General features: G+C 39.2%; 2 protein-coding genes across 2 annotated transcripts; both read left to right on the top strand.

Annotated features, from left to right (window-relative positions):
• Positions 1–352: 352 nt before the first annotated feature.
• Positions 353–5070, top strand: LOC127652844 (caspase activity and apoptosis inhibitor 1-like). The gene is given in 7 exon segments (XM_052139255.1): positions 353–563; positions 884–1075; positions 1223–1307; positions 4162–4219; positions 4374–4438; positions 4517–4639; positions 4642–5070. Coding segments are annotated over 7 exon segments (912 nt in total). The 5' UTR covers positions 353–455; the 3' UTR covers positions 4923–5070.
• A 111-nt stretch (positions 5071–5181) lies between these two features.
• Positions 5182–13228, top strand: LOC127658729 (macrophage mannose receptor 1-like). The gene is made up of 5 exons (XM_052148183.1): positions 5182–5672; positions 11376–11753; positions 11903–12253; positions 12377–12739; positions 12849–13228. Exons 1-5 carry the CDS (start codon positions 5579–5581, stop codon positions 12851–12853), a joined length of 1191 nt encoding a protein of 396 aa, XP_052004143.1. The 5' UTR covers positions 5182–5578; the 3' UTR covers positions 12854–13228.
• Positions 13229–18978: the final 5750 nt, after the last annotated feature.

Here is an 18978-nt window from a genome sequence, read left to right as displayed (position 1 = left end):
GATAATCTCAAAAAAATAAATAAATAAATAAATAAAAAAATAAATAAATAATACAAAAAAAAGATTCATGTACATGTCGTCTTGCGACCGTGTGAGGAATAATAATAACATAGAGTCTGACAGCAGCTGTCAATTAATCCGTCACTACGAGTCTCAGGTGCCCCCCGCTCAGCCCCGCACTCGGTTCGTTCCCTCTATCCTCGCCGGGGTCTGCCCACTTTTCCAGCATTTTCAAATATTTCTAGTGGGTGGAGTCAGACTCTGAGCAGGTGTTTAGTTGAGAAGTTACCCTTTAAAGAGTGACGTGCTGTCATAGCAACCACGTTACGTTCCGTTTCTCGTTTAAACGAGGTTTGTTTAAAGGAGGACGCTCGGTATACTGCAGCCTTCAAAGGACGCAACCTCCGGACACAAACAGAGCGTCTGCATGACGTCATCAGTGTGCGACTGAAAAGATGCAGGAGGGAAAGAAACGAGAGAAAGAAAAGAAGCGGAGACATTCTGAGCGAGAATACAGTGATGGCGAGAGAAAGAAGAGAAGAAACACTGAATCCAGCACAGAGGTGAGAGTCAGAGAAAGAGAAGATGAAGTTTAATACAGCTCAGAGTAACAGTGATGATTTACTCAACAGATACAGACAGATGATCAGTAAAATAATGAATGTAAACATCTGTGTTATATTGTTAGTGCAGAGAAAGAACAGACCTGACTCTTTTTAAACTAATGTCCAGAACATAAATCAGTGTTTTTCTAACGTGTTTGCTACATATATGACATTCAAATGCACAGTTTTTGCATTCCTTTGTGTATTTCTGTTCTAAATGCAACGAATAAATACATTTTAATTGTGGACCGTGTCTGTGTAACTTCTGTGTATTAAAGGACCCCAGAGAGGAGACGGGACAGTCAGAGGTTCCTCAGGAGCCCAGTGATCTGGAGGAGGGCGGACTGGACCTGAACAAGTCTTTCAAACCCATCAGTGACTACATGCAGGACCGCAAAGAGATGCTGGAACAGTGTTTCCTCGTGCTGGGAGAGAATAAACTCAAGAAGATGCTTCCGGATGAACTGAAGGTACCTGAGGATCATAAAAGTTGTTCGTAAGACTTGATGTTGTGCCCACAGTAACATCTCATGTTAAACAAATGGACAAATAACCTTCATGTTGCATCTGGTTTGGACACAAAGAGTGTGTTTAATAAGCGCTGTTGTTTCCTGCAGGACTGTTCTTTTCATGAGATTAAGAAACTGTGCTTGGATCAGTTACAGCAGCTTTCTGACAGTCATCTGCTGGAGATTTTGGAGGGTAACGCTCAAAATCAACATGACTTTATGAGTGTTTATCGATGTTTGTTTTGTGTTCTCAGACACAACTTCAAATTTCTGTGTCCTTATTTTCTTTCTTATCTTCAGACTGACTGAATAAACAATGTAGTCTCATGACAAACTCGTAATAATTCATACGAGTTAACCAGATGCAAAAGCACAAGATAACGGACTAGTTTGCTTTGAAAAGAACCCTGAACATTTAAAAATGAATGACACAAAAATAAAACAATTACAAATAATTAAGTTATATATATTCATTATCTGCCCAGAGGAAGGTATGCCTATCATCGTTCTTTTGTCTGTATTTTTCCCCATTTACACTCTTTTATACACTAATCTGTGCAGCTGTATCAGTGTCATCATAAAAGACAATAACAGAGTGTAATCCACTTATATCGTGGCCACGTTTAGCATGTTAGCATGTGTCGGACGCTACACAAAAAAAAAAAATAATGCATCAAATTCAATGTTGTTGCTAATCATTGGCATATCCCAGTCTGTGATAATCCAAAAATAAAATAAATAAATAAAATAAGAAAATAACAGTGGCATTATATAAACAGACATTTAAAGGGTTAAAATGAATATTTGGTAGTTATGATCAGGACTGATGTTGGTTAAAACAATGTACTCATTGAAAGTGGGAAATAATATTAATATATAATTTTATTATCCTCGAAGGACCTCTTTTGAGTAACTTGTTTTTATTGTGGCACAAGGGTTAAGTTGATGTCTTAATGTTTAAATGGTCATTTTGCCACGGGGCTCTGATCAAGACAGACCTACAACTTGTCTTGTTGGGGCTAGTGCTAAAGTAAGTCTAGTTTATTGCGTTTAAAGTTAGGCTGTGTTTAAACTGTCACAAAAAAAAATCTGATTTCTTACATCTGGTGCAATTGGATATTGTTGCACATGTGTAAACAGTAAAATCTGCACAAGATCAGAACTTTTCACATCCGATATGAGCCACATCCAGATACATATCCGATATCTGACCTACATCTAAACATGCATATCTGATTTAACTGGTATAGTTAATGGACGGGCAAGGAGGAGATGGGAAACGGCTGATCAGTCAACATAAAACATTTATGTAAAACTCAACTTAAAACAAACACATGCAGCATGACAGCGTGCGTCTCTCTCTCTCTTGAGATGGCGTCTCCGGTTCCCTTTATCTCGCTCTCCCGCTGATCATCTGATTCAGCGCCGGCTGTGCACCCTAACTGTCCAGTCACGCCCTCCTCCTGGTCACACTCCTTTCCCCCCGATTCAGGCACCATCGAATTGACCATATCTGGAGGGGATCCGCTGCCCTTCCAGCAGTTCTGTCAGCCGATGGTTCACACCGCCTCCTGGGAACCTGGGGGAGAGATGTGGAGAGAGGGAAAGGGTGAGCGGGAGACACACAGTGAGAGAGGAGAGAAAACTTCTGGTGGACGACAGCTCGCTCCTCCCCCAGTGGATGGCAGCGAGCCCTCTAACCCCTGGTGGATGGAACCACTCCTCCCCTTCTCGGCAGCCGGCAGTGACCCCACTGTCCCAAACAGACGGCCGCCTCTGCTCCTTTGGTGGATGGCAGCGGTGAGGACTCCGTGACAGCGCATCCCTCCTTCTTCCCGGGTTTTGGCACCACTGTAACAGTTAAAGGACGGGCGGGGAGGAGGTGGGAACCGGCTGAACAGTCAACATAAAGTTAAATGTATAACTCAAATTAAAACAAACATAAACAAACTCGCACACATGCAGCGCGGCTGTTTACATCACTTTTGAACTGGTGTCTCCGGCTCCCCTTTATCTCGCTCTCCCGCTGATCATCTGATTCAGCAACAGCCGTACACCCTCACGGCCCGGTCACGCCCTCCTCCTCATCGCTCCTGCATAATTAATCAGCACAGTATATTTTTCTAATAGGTCAGTGACAGCAGTGTGTAATGCTGTAGACACACACAACTCGTTTATCCTGTATGAATTGACGGTAAATATTACAGGTGTTCGCAGTAATAATTAATTTACGGACATATTTCCAGAAATCAAATTCCGTCCAAATAGGGCTTCAGCCACACTTCTCTTTTGACCGATGTTGAAATCATTAAAGCCATGCTTACCATGGCACCAGTAAAAAGTTTTTTTTCGCCTTCTTTGTCTAATTAATTGCATTTGTGTGCAATTTTGCCTACTTTTGAAAATATGAAATAACACAAGACCATTCAAAACCTGAGGGTGAACCGTGGTGCTCATAAGTGAAAGTGATCAGCAACGGAATCATTGAGTTTGGGCGGGAGATTAATGTAAACACAGATAGCAGATACGAGTCGTGTCTTCAGTGAATTTAAACAGATGAGACATAAAAAATCGGATTCGGTCAAATGTTAGATCTGTGCCTTAAGCCTTGCAGTGTAAATGCAGCATAATTTTATCGAGCCAGATATAGGCTACAACAATAGTATGCATGTTTTTTTATTTAGCCAGCTGCTAATATAACTCACACTGTATACCAGTGTACGATTACAACTTAAACTTATATTGCGGGGTGTTAACAGACCGGTATCATAAGCACAGCAGATTTAAATACTTAAAATACTTTGTTTATTAAAATAAATAAAACTATCATATGGCATTAGAGGACTGATATTTATTGCACAAATCATATGTGCATGAATGTGTAAAGACGTGAACCGTAAACCACAACACACACTTCAAACACTAGCACTCAGAGCACATCCTCAATGTTTCAGTTCAACTTAAAGTGTCTTTCGGAGTGACCAAAAGTGAAAACACTCTTTGTCTTGTAACTGATGAATGTTTAATGATTTTGTTTGTTTGTGAAGGTAAAGAGTTAACGGTTTCTGCAACTGCTGATGAGAAGAAGAATTCTACAGACAGTCAGTGAGTAAAAAACACTTTTACATCATGAAATGATCATTCCTGTCTAATTAGCGTTATTCGTCTCTGCTCTAGAATGTTATATGACACATCTCTAGATTAATATTGAACAATCCGCATGAGTGAGTTTTTATTAAGTGTTTATTAACGTGTGCAGGCAAGACAGTAACGTGGACTCCACTTCATCTCTGAGAGAAAATACTCAAACAGAAGAAAAACAAGGTAAATAATTCAATATTTATTCAAGAAACATTTTATTGGCAGTAAGTTTCAGAAAAGAAATGATTGTTTGTGTCTCAGGTGCAGGTTCTGGAGAGGACAGTGATGTTCTGAGCATCAACGCAGATATTGACGACAGTGACATTGAAGGTCACAAAGACGTCAAACCTGAAAAAATGGCATCCAGAGAGGAAGCTCTGCCCCCACCGCACCCGTCCAATCAGCTGAGCCGAAGGTGGAGCTTCAGCAGGACATCGACAGAAGCGTCAGTGAGATTCTGGCTTTGACCTCCACTGAAACCAGCAAAGATCTGCCGGGAGCATCACTGGAGAAACCAGCCAGCCCAGAAACCGCTGCTGTCGCTCCAAAAGAGCAGCCGTCTGTTCAGCAGCTGGAGTTACTGGAGCTGGAAATGAGAGCCAGAGCCATTAAAGCGCTCATGAAAGCCAGTGAGATCAAGAAACGCACGGAGAGCCAACTACACTGAAGGTCATTTAGACTCAAAACTTGCTGAACTTTCAAGACCTTTCTGAATGTTCCCGTTTGTCTCCAATAGTACTTTTATTTCCAAAAATGTTCCAACTGTATTTGTATAAACATTTCATTTATCTTTACAAATAAATTGTACATTTATATGTAGTTGTTTAGCACATGATTTTGTCGAAACAGATTCAAATGAAGGATGCTACAAAGCAAACAATTCACAAAAGAAGGAACAAGTTACATGCAAACAGTGCACATACAAACTCATCTGAATGTTGGGGTTCATTTTTTACTTAAACACACGTGTGTCTTCTTCCACCAGCACATATTCAAATTCTGTTCCATAGAACCAAATACAAGATGTTTTATCATCAGTGATGACGCATATGTAAGAAATATACGTAAATTAGGGAATGAATTCAAATGTGATGCACACAGGTGAGAGAACAATGACTGTATTTGTGTTTTTATGAGTGTAAATGAACAAACTGAAGATGGGAGGAGCTGAAGAGGAGGATGAGATGAAGATGAAACCCATAATATCCATCTGTTCTAATGATTTAACATTCAAGACAGAAAGGATAGAAACTAAAGGTCCTTCAGTCAGAACTGTCCTGTTGTGACTTTTCATTATTGTCATTTATTTAACCATTTTTTTGTATGGTTTTGTGGATTTTTTTCCTTCATATCAGAGCTTGTTCTTGTTTGTTTCTCTCAGAAATGGAGATACTTGCATTTCTATCTCTTATCACAGGTGAGTGGGTGTTTATGTGAAATAGTCTCATTATTGTCTGCCTTGTGAATTGTGTGAATTTCTCTCATTAACTGGGCGTAAATGGCACTGGCCGCACAACTTGGCAATTCAAACACAAATAGATCTTATGCATTAGCGTCCTCGTTGATTTTTGACGTGAATGAAAACAAGGCTATGAGGGATAGACTACAGTCTGCTCAATCCGCTGTATAATGTTCCTCGATCACATGTACAGTAATGTTCCACAACTCAAGATTTTTTTATACTAACATCTATTTGAAAGATGTTTTTTTTTTCTGTCAATGTTTTATCAGCGGAACAGTACAACCCCCTTAAAGCCTCGTCATTCCCATCAAAAAGCAAAAATGTCATAATGTGGATGAGGTACATAAGCCTTTTTTTATTTTACAAAAATCTGAAATAACGTCACTGCAAGTTTCATTAGCAGGAATATAAATTTAAAAAAATTCAATATGTCTCATTGAACCTTGAATTAAACTCACAAAAATTTTAAATGCAGTATAAATAATATATTAAGTAATGAAACCAAGTCATCCTTTAAGGAACAGTGCCATGAACAATGCATTTAGTCACATGGGGTAACCTCCTCTTGGGTGCTATAATGTGGTTCTCGCTCTCAATGGGGCTTGTGTTGAGTTATGTTTGGATGCCGCAGAGAATAGCATGAAGCCTCCACATGTGCTATGTCTCCGCGGTAACACGCTCAACAAGCCACGTGATAAGATGCATGGATTGACGTCTCAGAAGTAGACGCAACTGATATTCGTCCTCCACCACCTGGATTGAGGCGAGTCACTATGCCACCATGAGGCCTTAGAGTGCATTGGGAATTGGGCATTCCAAATTGGGGAGAAAAACTACCTCATTGTTTGGGTTCACAGTGAACCCAACGATTAAAAAGTTAAAATAATCATTTGAATTATAAAATACACCTGTTTTCCCTGTTCAGGACTTTACTCCTGCACATTTATCCTGCATTCAACACAGTGACTTAGTTGAACTGTTTACCCTGAATTTGACATTAAAGATGATCAAAGTCATTCACTTTACCTTTGAGTGGGCATATTTTGACTCATCGATGTAAGTGTATATGGTGTGAGTGGTCAGACTTGATTTTTCTTGTCCTGCATCTGGAGCTTTAGGTGTGCGAGAGAGGAGAGCTTGCTGCCTATGATTGTATTTGCACATCATATACAATAAATGAGTTATTTAGTAACGGTGTAGCAGCTGGAACATCTCAGTGAACGTGCTGGATTCAGATGCTTTATGCCTTCCTCAGAGTTGTCCTATAATTTAGATCTTAATTAGAGCTCTGTAGAGTCTGCAACAAAGCTTAAGTCAGATCAAACATTTAAACACTATTTAAGTGTTAAAGTTGGACAAGTGGAATCAGGAATCAAAACTAAAATAATAAATAAATAACTACAATTTGAATGTTGGAAAGAGAAGTGGCCTCAATCTTTAGGCATTTATATTGGTAGTTTAGCTTGTATAAACCCAGTTTGAATCCAGTTTATGCCAGTATTTATACACCGATGTATAAACCGTATTTCATGATTTACATCAGGGATGGGCAACTTTGAAGGGGGCGAGGGCCAACATTTTTTCTCCATTCTAGCAAGTGGCCAGATTGCAAATCCACACTCTAATAGTGTTCACCCCTTTACTCAATTTCCTCATTATTGTAGTAATCTATGCACAACTAATGCAATGTAATTTCTTTTCAAGATTAACATTTTATTGATTCCAAAAAGACAAAGAAAAACTAAACAAATATACTATTCAATGAATCAACATTTTACTCCTACTACTAACCCTCCCCCTCCCCAATCTAGAACACCACCCGACCCCAAACGAACATCCCAGTGGTCTAACATAAGTACACACACACACACACATAAAAAAATAAAATTTATATATATATATATATATATATATATACATAGACATACATGTATACAAACATGCATACACATAAATCATACAACTCTTAAGCTACGACTCTCTCTCCGCAGTCTCGCTCAGAGAGTCCCCCTAAATATCTAAAAAACATCTTCCCCATTTCCTATTAAATTAATCCCATATCCCCAGCCTTCTACACGTGACCTCATAGAAGGCTGCCACCCACCCCATCTCCTCACACCACTCACGAATTGAGGGTGCTCCAACCGACTTCCAACCCCTTAAAACAATTTGCCAGCCTATCATCACACTGGTCAGGACCTAATTATTAATGTATTTATCTCCTACGTTGATGACAGCCCCATTACACAAAACACAGAGTCTGGGGCAAAACAAAACCCGAAAACCCAGCACGTCACACATAAAACTCTGTTCTTTCAACCCAAATTCCTGAATCTCAGTGAACCACCAAAAAACATGGACCATGTCTCCATCCTCCAATTGGCAATGCCAGGAGGTGGGTGTGTCTTTAAGGCCAAGTCTATATAGTCTAAAGGATCTTGAATTGTATAAGTTGCACCCTTGCATCTGTTGTTACACACTTCACATTTTTTTTAATCTTAGCTCACACACCATCCTCCAACCCCAAATTAAAATCTTTCTCCCATAATCTCTTAATAGAAGTTTAAGCTACGTCCCCCACACTCTGAATTTGCAAGGTGTTATACACTGATGCCTCATGTCCCTTTCCAAAAGTAGCAACCACCTCTCCCAATGCATCTGCCGTTTTAGGGGGGTGTATGCTACTCCCGAAAATAAAACTGAGCAGGTGGCGCAACTGTAAATATGTTAAAAACTGAGATCTGGGAATCCCAAAATGTTGAGCCAATCCCCATAGGATTTCAACACTCCGTTCTCATATAGATCACCGAGTGTAATAACCCCTCTCAAAATCCACTCTGACCAGCAGAAAGGAGACTTATCAATAGATACATTTTGGGTTCAGCCATATGTTCGAGGCAGCATTCAAATAAATGTCTGAATTAGACACTCTGGACACTTTTGCCCATACCGAATGCAAATGCGAGATAACGAGGTGTAACTTAACTTTACTGGTTAGTTTGATAGACAGGCCCTGCAATGGCAAAATAGGGGCAAGAACCTCTTCAATACAAAACCAGGGAGGGGCTCTCTTAGGTGGAAGTGACCAATGAGCCAAATGTCTGAGTCCAAACGCATAATAATACAAAATCTTGTGTAGGCCTAGCTCACATTTGTACATAGACCTATGTCATTTTTTGAAATATAATCTGGGATGCTTACCGTTACAAATAAAATACTTCATTATGCTCTCAAATTGCTTGAAATATGAAAGGGGGACATCTATAGGGAGAGATTGTAGCAGGTAGTTGAATTTTGGAATACAATTCATTTTAATAACATTAACCTTCCCAATCATCGATAAATGCAATGAAGCCCACCAGACCACATCGCTCGAATTATTTTTTAGAAAGGGTCGAATTTAACTCTAAAACAGACACATTTGTTGGAAATAAATTACCCAAATATTGAATGACCTGTTTGGGCCTCTGGAAGGCGCCCAGCTGGAAGGCCGTTACTGGACAGTACGTTGTCGGAGACAAAGCTTTGGATTCAGACCAATTGACTTTGTATCCTGAGAAATTGGAAAAGGAATGAATAATTCCTGAAAAATGTAGAGGCAAGGCACAGATCTAGTGGGGTCAGAGACAAATAACAAAATATCATCTGCATAAAGCAGAAGTTTATGTACCACACCTCCCGTACTCACCCCAGGAAAATCATCCTCCTTTCTTATCACGGCTGCTAATGGTTCCAGGACAAGACAGAACAATAATGGGGAAAGAGGGTAACCCTGACGGGTGCCCCTATCCAGACTAAAATAATGTGAAATTAATCCATTTGTTTCTAGCGCTGCCACAGGGTGTCTATAAAGAAACTTAATCCAACCAATAAAATGTACTCCCGAGCTCATACTTTTCCAAAATCGTAAAAATATTATCCCATTCTACCATATCAGATGCTTTTCCAGCGTCAAGTGAGATGGCAGCAACCGGAGTCTGATCATTTGCCACTGACCACATGATATTAATAAAACACCTAATGTTATCAGAAGAGCTGCAGCCCCGAATAAACCCCATCTGATCTATATGTATAAGAGATATCATAACTTTACTTAATCGGTTAGCCAAAATGTTTTGGCTAGCTGGATGAGGGAAATTGTACAGTAACATTTACACTCACTTGGATCTTTGTCCTTTTTAAGAATCAGACTGATCCGGGCTTGTGTCATGGTTGGGGGAAGCTTTCCATTCTTTACTGCTTCTGTATAAACTTCTAGCAAAGTCAAGTCAATTTTATCAACTTTGGTCACAGACGGATTAGCAGATAATTCTCTCTCCAATGACTCCAGATAATTGATTCGTTTCGTAGCATCTGCCACCCTTGTAACTAACTTAGATAATTTTTTCCATTGCCGTAATCGATCGACGTAATATAGTGAGATCCTCCAAGTCAGCAAGAACCTTCGTCAACATCACCGACGTTGTTGGACAGTTGACTGTGTATCTCCTGTCCCACCACACCATCCAAATCGAGTCCCTGGTCTGTAGGCCTGTCAATGCTTTCATCCTAAACACGTAAGTGCCTTTTAATGTCTCCAGAGCCTGAGGATTTTTACGTCTTTATCATATTTTACCTTAATGAGCAAATGAGTAACTAGGTGTATCGAATTCTACCAGGTTATAACATGAGAATAATATTACTCATGTTATTTTTACTAAAACATGCCGTTCCCGTACAAATTCGTATTCATAAGTCTGAAGCACTATACTTCAGACTTACATTTTCAAGAAAATTTTTCTCATTTGCATTGTCTACATTTGCAACAGACTAACACACATGAACAGACAACATTTTTAACCCCACCTCATAAAACAGCTTATAGGTATTATTTCAGATCTAAATATTATCATCAATACCAATACTTGAAACAAGAACATAGCATTACAGCACCACAACATACACACACGGACCAACAGTACCATGGGTCAGAGAACATTCTCTGTGTTCGTAAGACTTTTCAACAATCTCAATCACGCATTTCTTTAAAGTTTCTCCCTCTTATAACAACTTTTTCATTTTTCACGAGCACAAGTGAAACAGCATTAGATGTCTTTGGTGATTCTTACACTGTCACGGATTTCGTAAAAACTTTTGATGCCTTTTACCCTTGTATTTTATTTACCATTTACATCTGTGAGGAGAGCAGCTCTGGTGTATGTATCTCTCATACTGTACGCCTCTTTGATCAGATCAGTAGTGTATTGGCAAATCAGATTGAAATATTTAATGACATATTTAATATCCAGGCAAACAAAAGACATGGGTTCCACCTGCGTACATTAACAATAAAATGTAGCTTAATTTACCTTATAAATGATGAGCCAGTGTAAGATATTGCATGCTGGAATCCTAGAGTGATCAGCAGGTCTGCTAAGAACAAGCAATGTCTTCTAGTCAATAGATGTAATAACATCATAAACTGAATGCAATCTTTACAGAATCCCTCTATCAAAGAAATTAAATCAATCTTCAGTCTTGTCCAAAGGGCCGTATTCAATGATACAGAGGGCTGTATATGGCCCACGGGCTGCCAGTTGCCCATCCCTGATTTACACTATGTAAACCTCCTCTACCTTCATTTGCAAGTAGTCTCTGCTTTTTTATGTTTCTTCTCAGCTGTCTTCAGTTTATCTGCAAGTGTCCCACGTCAGTATCACTTTGTGAATATAAATTTGACCTGGACTGAAGCTCAGAGATACTGCAGAGAGAATTACACAGATCTGGCCACCATCAACAACAAGAATGACATAGAAGAGCTGCTGAAGAGTGTGAATGATGATCCGGTTCAGTTTGTGTGGATTGGGCTGCAGAAGACAGTCAGTTATAAATGGAAGTGGTCTCTGGGTGACCCTGCGTTCTACACAGGAAATGATGCACAATATCGCAACTGGGCACAGGGACAACCAAATGGTGATGGTGACTGTAGTAACATGAATCCTGGACAATGGAATGATTATGGATGTAATAACAGCTTACCTTTCATATGTTACAATGGTGAGTGCAGCAGTCTGTGGAGAACATCATCTTTAAACAAATGTAATGTATGAAATGATCATTAAACTTTATGTATTACTTTATTATTTAATTTGTCTTTTAATCATTGGAAATCAATAGCAGTGAGACCTTTTTATTTTCTTATGAAGACAGCAGTAAAGGATATATCCCTGTGAATTGGACAATGACTTGGAGAGCTGCTCAGAGATTCTGCAGAGAGTATCACACAGATCTGGTCAGTGTGAGGAACCAGACAGAGAATCAACAGATTGAGAAGATCTGGAATGATACACGTATTATATCTGGAGTCTGGATCGGTCTGTTCAGAGACTCATGGGAGTGGTCCGATCAGAGTAAATCCTCATTCAGAAACTGGATCACAGGTGTATCTGATAATGTTAGGGGGAAGAAAAACTGTGCAGTGATTTGGGTCAATACAGACCGTGGACAATGGGATGACAGGACTTGTAATTTAAAATATCCCTTTATCTGCCATGAAGGTTTGTAGATTCTCTACTCAATAGCATTAAATAACATCTGCAAGTATAATATATGTTTGTATAATGATTTACTCCTCCTTCATCTCACCTCTATAGTTTGTTTTTGGTCTGTTTTGTGTCCAGATAAACTGGTTTTGATTAAGCAGAATCTGAGCTGGCCAGAAGCTCTGAAATACTGCAGAGAGAATCACATGGATCTGGTGTCAGTTCACTCTGAGCAGATTCAGCGTCGGGTGATGAATGTGGTTCAGAAGGCCTCCACTGCTGAAGTGTGGATGGGTCTACGCCATTCCTGCACTCTGGGCATCTGGTTCTGGGTGAATGGAGAGATCATGTGCTATCAGAACTGGGCTGCAGGTCACGGGACCGGAGTGGATGACTGCATGCATGTACCGAGAGTTGGAGCAGTTCAGTCTGGAGGAGATCAGCGCTGGGTCAGCCTTCCTCAAACTCACAAACTCAACTTCATCTGCACCAACTATGAAGGTGAGAGAGAGAGAGGAAGCTTTTAGGTTTTTCTCCCCATACCTTAATATAAAAAATAAATAAATAAATAATTGTTTACGTTTTTTTCTTTGTGTGAAAACTAAAACAGGATGATCATCATCTGCAGTCAGTGGAGTCAGAATTTCACCACTTTATGTTTCATTTCAAACTTCTGTTTCTTTTTTTCATGACTATGTATGACGCTGTATGACCATTTAAAATGTCATATTTCATGTCAGAATGCAGGTTCTGTTCTGATGATTCAGATTCACTGATAAAATGATGCATGCAAAAATGTACACTATTCAATTTAGCTTTGCTTTTACTATCATATTTTACTTTTGGACATGTCATTTAGTATAACTATGAACTGTCTGTTTTAAAGTGTTTTAGAAAATTTATTTTTCTTCTGGAGTTTTTCAACAAGGTGAACTAATTGAATGGGCTTCTGATGGGTGACTTTTGCTTTACACAATCCTTATTTGTATTTCTCAGAAAATAAAGCTTTTAAAAATGTAATTTGAGGAAATGTGTTATATTGTTGTCAGAAGTGTCACTGTTTGCTGCAGCAAAGATTGTATAATATTATTAGAGACATATGATTAAATAATGCTTTATTTAAATAATAATGCTTAATTGTAAACTATAAGGTTCGTATATTTGTAAAAAATCTAATTAAAATGACTGTACAAAATTCCATATCATATAAAATATCTTTAAAATCAAACATGAAATCTATAAATATTACCATTAACTGCAAAGACCCAACAAAATGGAATTTCAATGACTTGACGTTGGCTGAGTTGGAATATAAACATTTTTCAAATTCATAAATAACAGCAAAAATGTGATTTAAAAGCCTAACACAGGGAACAAACACTGACCCAAATATTGTAGTAGTATTAGCATTAGTCTTTAATGTTAATTACAAACTGTAAGGGAAGCATTTTCTTACACCTAGATATTCATTAGCATAAATTGATAAGCATATATGCGTTGGTATCCAACTATATGCATGATTATATGGTTAAGTTTTATTATTTGCAATTATTATTTGTTTGTTTTGTTTTTGTTTGTTTTTTTAACGACCTCATCAGAACCGACCAGCATCTGGTTTTGGGGGTCACGACCCACCAGTGTAGAACCACTGATTTATGTCATTTATATTCTACAAAGACTTTTTATCTTTATATATTCTATGAAGACGTTTCAATATATGTTTACATGTATACACACCACCACACACAAACACACATGTAAACTAGCTCACCTTCTGCATAAATTTATGGGGATGAAGGTTTCAGCTATACATTGAACGAGGCAACTGCCATCAAGGAATACCATTGCCATGAAGGGGTGTACCTGGTCTGCAATGATGTTTAGGTAGGTGGCACATGTCACATTGATGTCCACATGAATGGCCAGACCCAGGGTTTCCCAGCAGAACATTGCCCAGCGCATCACACTCCCTCCAGCAGCTTGTCATCTTCCCACAGTGCATCCTGGTGCCATCACTTCCCCAGGTAAACGGCGCGCACATACACAGCCATCCATGTGATGTAAAAGAAAATGGGATTCATCACACCAGGCGACCTTCTTCCACTGCTCCAAAGTCCAGTTCAGACACCTGCATGCCCATTATAGGTGCTTTCAATGGTGGACAGGGGTCAGCACGGGAACTCTGACCAGTCTGCGGCTTCACAGCAGGGTGTGATGCACTGTGTGATGTGACACATTCCTCCCTTAACCATCATTAACATTTCTGTGACTTGTGCCACAGTAGACCTTCTGTTGGTCCAGACGGGATAACCTTCAATGCCCTTGTGCATGGATGAGCTTGGGTGCCCAACACACTGTTGCAGGGTTTACTTCCCTCCTTGCACCACTGCTGACCAGGAGCACCCCACAAGTCTTGCTGTTTCAGAGATGCTCTGACCCAGTCTTCTGGGCATAACAATTTGGCCCTTGTCAAAGTCGCTCAGGTCTTTACTCTTGCCCATTTCTCCTGCATTCAGCATGTTGACTACAAAATTGTTTTGTTCACTTACCATCTAATCTACCTAAACCTTGGCATGTGGCCTTGTTAGGAGATGATCAACGTTATTCGCCTCACCTGTGAGGGTCATAATATTTTGGCTCATCTGTATATATAATGCTTATTATGAATGCAACATAAACGAAAGAACAAACAAAATTGTAAGAATCACATTCTCCAAAATTACAAAATGCAGTATTTTCTTTTACACCTTCTTAAACAAGTCTGCATTTATGAGATTCTGTAAGCAATGGCCAATGATCATTGATTTTGCTCTGTTTCAGAATTCTCTTTCACCAGAATGATCTAGTATTCTAGCAGAGGTGTGTAGAGTAGCCAAAAACTGTACACAAGTAAAAGTACACTTACTTTAAAACATATTTACTCAAGTAGAAGTAAAAGTGCTTACATAAATAATTGAGTAAGAGTAAGAAAGTATCCAATCAAAAGAGTACTCAAGTAGTTGTTACTTGTTCACAAATGACATAATGGACTTTAACTCCCTACATTCCATTACATAATACACATTGAACATGTATTACAGAATTATTATTATCAATGGAAATTCTGTCATCATTCACCATCTTGTTGTTCCAAACCTGTGTGACTATTTCTTCCATACAACACAATAAGGAGATATTAGACAGAATGCTAGCCTTGGTCACTATTTACTTTCAGTGAATGTGTTTTTGTTTTCTGTATAGTTTCAAAGTGAATGGTGACCGAGAATGTCAGTCACTAACATTCTGCCTAACATATTTTTTCATGCCATCCCAGATGTGTATGTCTTCCTTTCTTCTGCAGAACACAAATGATGATTTTTAGAAGAATATTTCAGCTCTGTAGGTCAGTACAATGCAAGTGAATGGGTGCCAAAATTCTGACGCTCCAAAAAGCAAATGCAGGCACCATATAAGTAATGTATATGACTCCAGTAGTTAGATCCATATCTTCAGAAGTGATAGGATAGGTGTGGGTAGAAAAAGATCAGTCTTTTTTTTTTTTTAAGTTCTTTTCCCAGCCCAGCAGGAGGCGATATTCAGAGAAGTATGTGAATCAACAAAAACAAAAGAAGAAGAATCTGAAAGTGATCTGTTTCCCATCCACACCTATCACATCGCTTCTGAAGATTTTGATTTAACTATTGGAGTCTTATGGATAACTTACATTTTTTTTTGCTTTAAAATGTTGGCACACATTCAGTTGAATTGTATGGACCAAATGAGCTGAGAAATTCTTCTAAAATTCATAATTTGAGTTCAGCAAATGAAAGAAAGTCAAATACATGTGTGATGGAATGAGGGTGAGTAAATGATGGGAGAATTTTCATTTTTGGGTGAACTAACCCTTTAACCTGTTGATACGAACCCCCTTTTTGAGGACAAACCATGAAAATGACATACCTGAACTTAAATGGTTGTATTTACTGGGCCCTTTGAAGTATGTATTATCTTTTTAAAGAAGACACTTTGGGCTTTATATCCCATAATTAATATGTTGTTATTTTTTAAAGTTAGAGAAGCTGAAGTTTATAGTAATGGAAATATTTTGTGCTGAACATGATTTTATAATCTAAAAAAACAATAATAAAAGTGCCAAGACAACCCAGAAATACAAAGCCACAAGTCTAAAGAAGTTTATCTGAGGTTCCTGCAAACATTTTTCTCAGTAAAATTTACAGAGTCAAATTAAGGATCTGACTTTCAAGACAACGCAAAATCTGACGGCACTGGTCGGCTTTTCTGAATAAAACTACATCGCATTTTTAAAAATAGACTTGGAGACAGGCTCATTTTGTTTATGAGACTCTAATATATAACATAATATCCAGTTTTACAACATGAATGCTGCTCAGATTGCAGTTAGTTGAAGAATGATGATGAAGGGTAATTCTTTCAGGCAAGATCTCACGTAAACAATGGAGAATATATCAATATTTCTCAGATTTATCAATTTTATGGACAAAAAGTGCTATTGGATTTTTTTCAATATAGCTTGTCATGGACAATTGACTCAATGTGTTGAACTAGATTCATCTGGCGATCATGTTTTCATAAAAAATGTATGAAGTCCCGTTTTTTATTTGTACTCCTGGCACAAATAACTAAATTGCTGTTTCTGGAGCATTGCTATCTTAAAACAGAGACCGGATATCAATGTTGAACCCTTAGACCTTTAAAACGATGTATAATTTGTTAACATTAATTACATTTATAGATGGTGAATTATATATTAAGTGTCAGCAGAGTGACGTCACTACCGCGTGTGGGGAATTGCGTATCAACAGGTTAAATGATCTGGATACAATTGTCAATAAGAAGAGAAGTTTTGTAACTTTTCTAGTAATTATTAAGATGAAAACATGAAAAATGTCCCACAGGGACATGTATAATGCAAAATATAAATCAAAGCAAGATCATGTTTTATTGATGACTACTTTCACTATTTCATAGCTTTTAGTTGTTAGTTCAGTGTACTTACAGTTGTCAATGTCAAAAGAATTTAGATAATTAGTTCTGTACACAGAACTGCCACTTTCTATACACAGAGTACGCAGCCTGAGTAGGGCACCATGCACAGAAATGCTGTCTGTTCACGCTCCAGTTGTAAATTTCATATCTGGCAGAGCAAAAGACATTTACATTTAACATGGATTTTACATGGCATGGAACGCCGCCCATTGTTACGAAGTAAAAGTAAAACATTTTTCATTAGAAATTTACTTGAGTAAGAAGTACCCACTTTTAAACCTACTCTAAATGTTTATCAAAAAAGTGGGGAATAGCCTCTGTGGCTCTGAGGACAGTCAGTGACAGGGGAGCAGCCTCCATGGCTGTGAGCACAGGCAGTGATTGGGGAACAGCCTCTGTAGCTGTGAAGATTGATATTAACTGGGGAACAGCCTCCATGGCTGTGAGCACAGGCAGTGATTGGGGAACAGCCTCTGTAGCTGTGAAGAATGATATGAACTGGGGAACAGCCTCCATGGCTGTGAGCACGGGCAGTGATTGGGGAACAGCCTCTGTAGCTGTGAAGAATGATATTAACGGGGGAACAGCCTCCATGGCTGTGAGCATAGGCAGTGACAGGGGAACAGCCTCCATGGCTGTGAAGACAAACATGGACTGGGGAATAGCCTCTGTGGCTGTGAGCACAGGCAGTGGCCGGAGAATGACTTCTGTGGTCATGGGCACTGGCAGGGGCAGGTCAACAGCTTCCATGGCTATGAGCACAGGCAGGGACAAAGGAACAGCCTTCATAGCTGTGAGCCCAGGCAGTGACAAGGGAACAACCTCCATGGTTGTTAGCACAGACAGTAACAGGGGAACAATGTCTGTGGTCGGGGGCACAGACACTGTTAAGGGAACGACCTCTGTGGTCATGAACACTGGCAGGAGCAGGGAAATGTCCCTCGTGGGTGCTGGAACTGGGATGGCTGAGGCTTCAGGCACTTGATCTGGGGTGGATGATGCTTCCAACACTAGCTCTGGGACAGATGAGGCTTCAAGCGTTGGATTTGGTATGGATAAGGCTTCAAGTGCTGGCTCTGGGGTGGACGAGGCTTCAGGAATGGTCTGACACGCAGCGAACTGGAATGCAATAAGTGTAACAGATACATGAGTCAGGGCCAACTAGGCAGAGAGAGTGAGAGTTAGTACTCAACAGCAAACAGCTATCTATAATGTAAACATTACATGTGGGACGTTTTTGAGCACACAGAGGGTGGTAAGGACCCTGGAGAACCTCTGATATGTTTAAAGCAGGATAATAAGTCAGCCACTGAATTTGCTTTATCGTTGCGCACTCTAGCAGTACAAACCGTGTGGGTGGAGGATACGTTAAAACTGTTGTTCCGTAAAGGATTAAACCCTGACCTTCAAACAGAACTAGCATGTCGTGATGAGGGGAGATCTCTGGATGATTTCATTAAACTCACCATTCGCCTGTACAACCTGAACAGAACCCGTCGTCTTACCAGCTCTCTCCAAAAATGATCACTGATTCCCTTTGTTTCTATTAATGTCTTTTCTAATTCTTCTTTTGATTCTTCTGGTCTGGGAACTCTCAAAATGGGTAAGTCTCTGCATTTCCTTTAGTTGAAGAAAACCGTAGAAAGAAAAGACTCATTGTCTGTATTTTATTTAATTACCATAATTGCCCCCGTACTCATCTTGCTGTTTTAAAAAAGATATATATTTTGCTC

Source organism: Xyrauchen texanus, chromosome 2, assembly GCF_025860055.1.
Source record: "Xyrauchen texanus isolate HMW12.3.18 chromosome 2, RBS_HiC_50CHRs, whole genome shotgun sequence".
Lineage (NCBI taxonomy): Eukaryota > Metazoa > Chordata > Actinopteri > Cypriniformes > Catostomidae > Xyrauchen > Xyrauchen texanus.
This window is presented reverse-complemented; position numbering and strand designations above follow the sequence as displayed.

Bases quoted from the DNA above. Each gene is read 5' to 3' on its own strand.
- LOC127658729 (XM_052148183.1), top strand. From the start codon at position 5,579: ATGGTTTTGTGGATTTTTTTCCTTCATATCAGAGCTTGTTCTTGTTTG. The intron at 5,673-11,375 runs GTGAGTGGGTGT...GTTTCTTCTCAG, and splicing joins ATTTCTATCTCTTATCACAG to CTGTCTTCAGTTTATCTGCA. The intron at 11,754-11,902 runs GTGAGTGCAGCA...TTTCTTATGAAG, and splicing joins ACCTTTCATATGTTACAATG to ACAGCAGTAAAGGATATATC.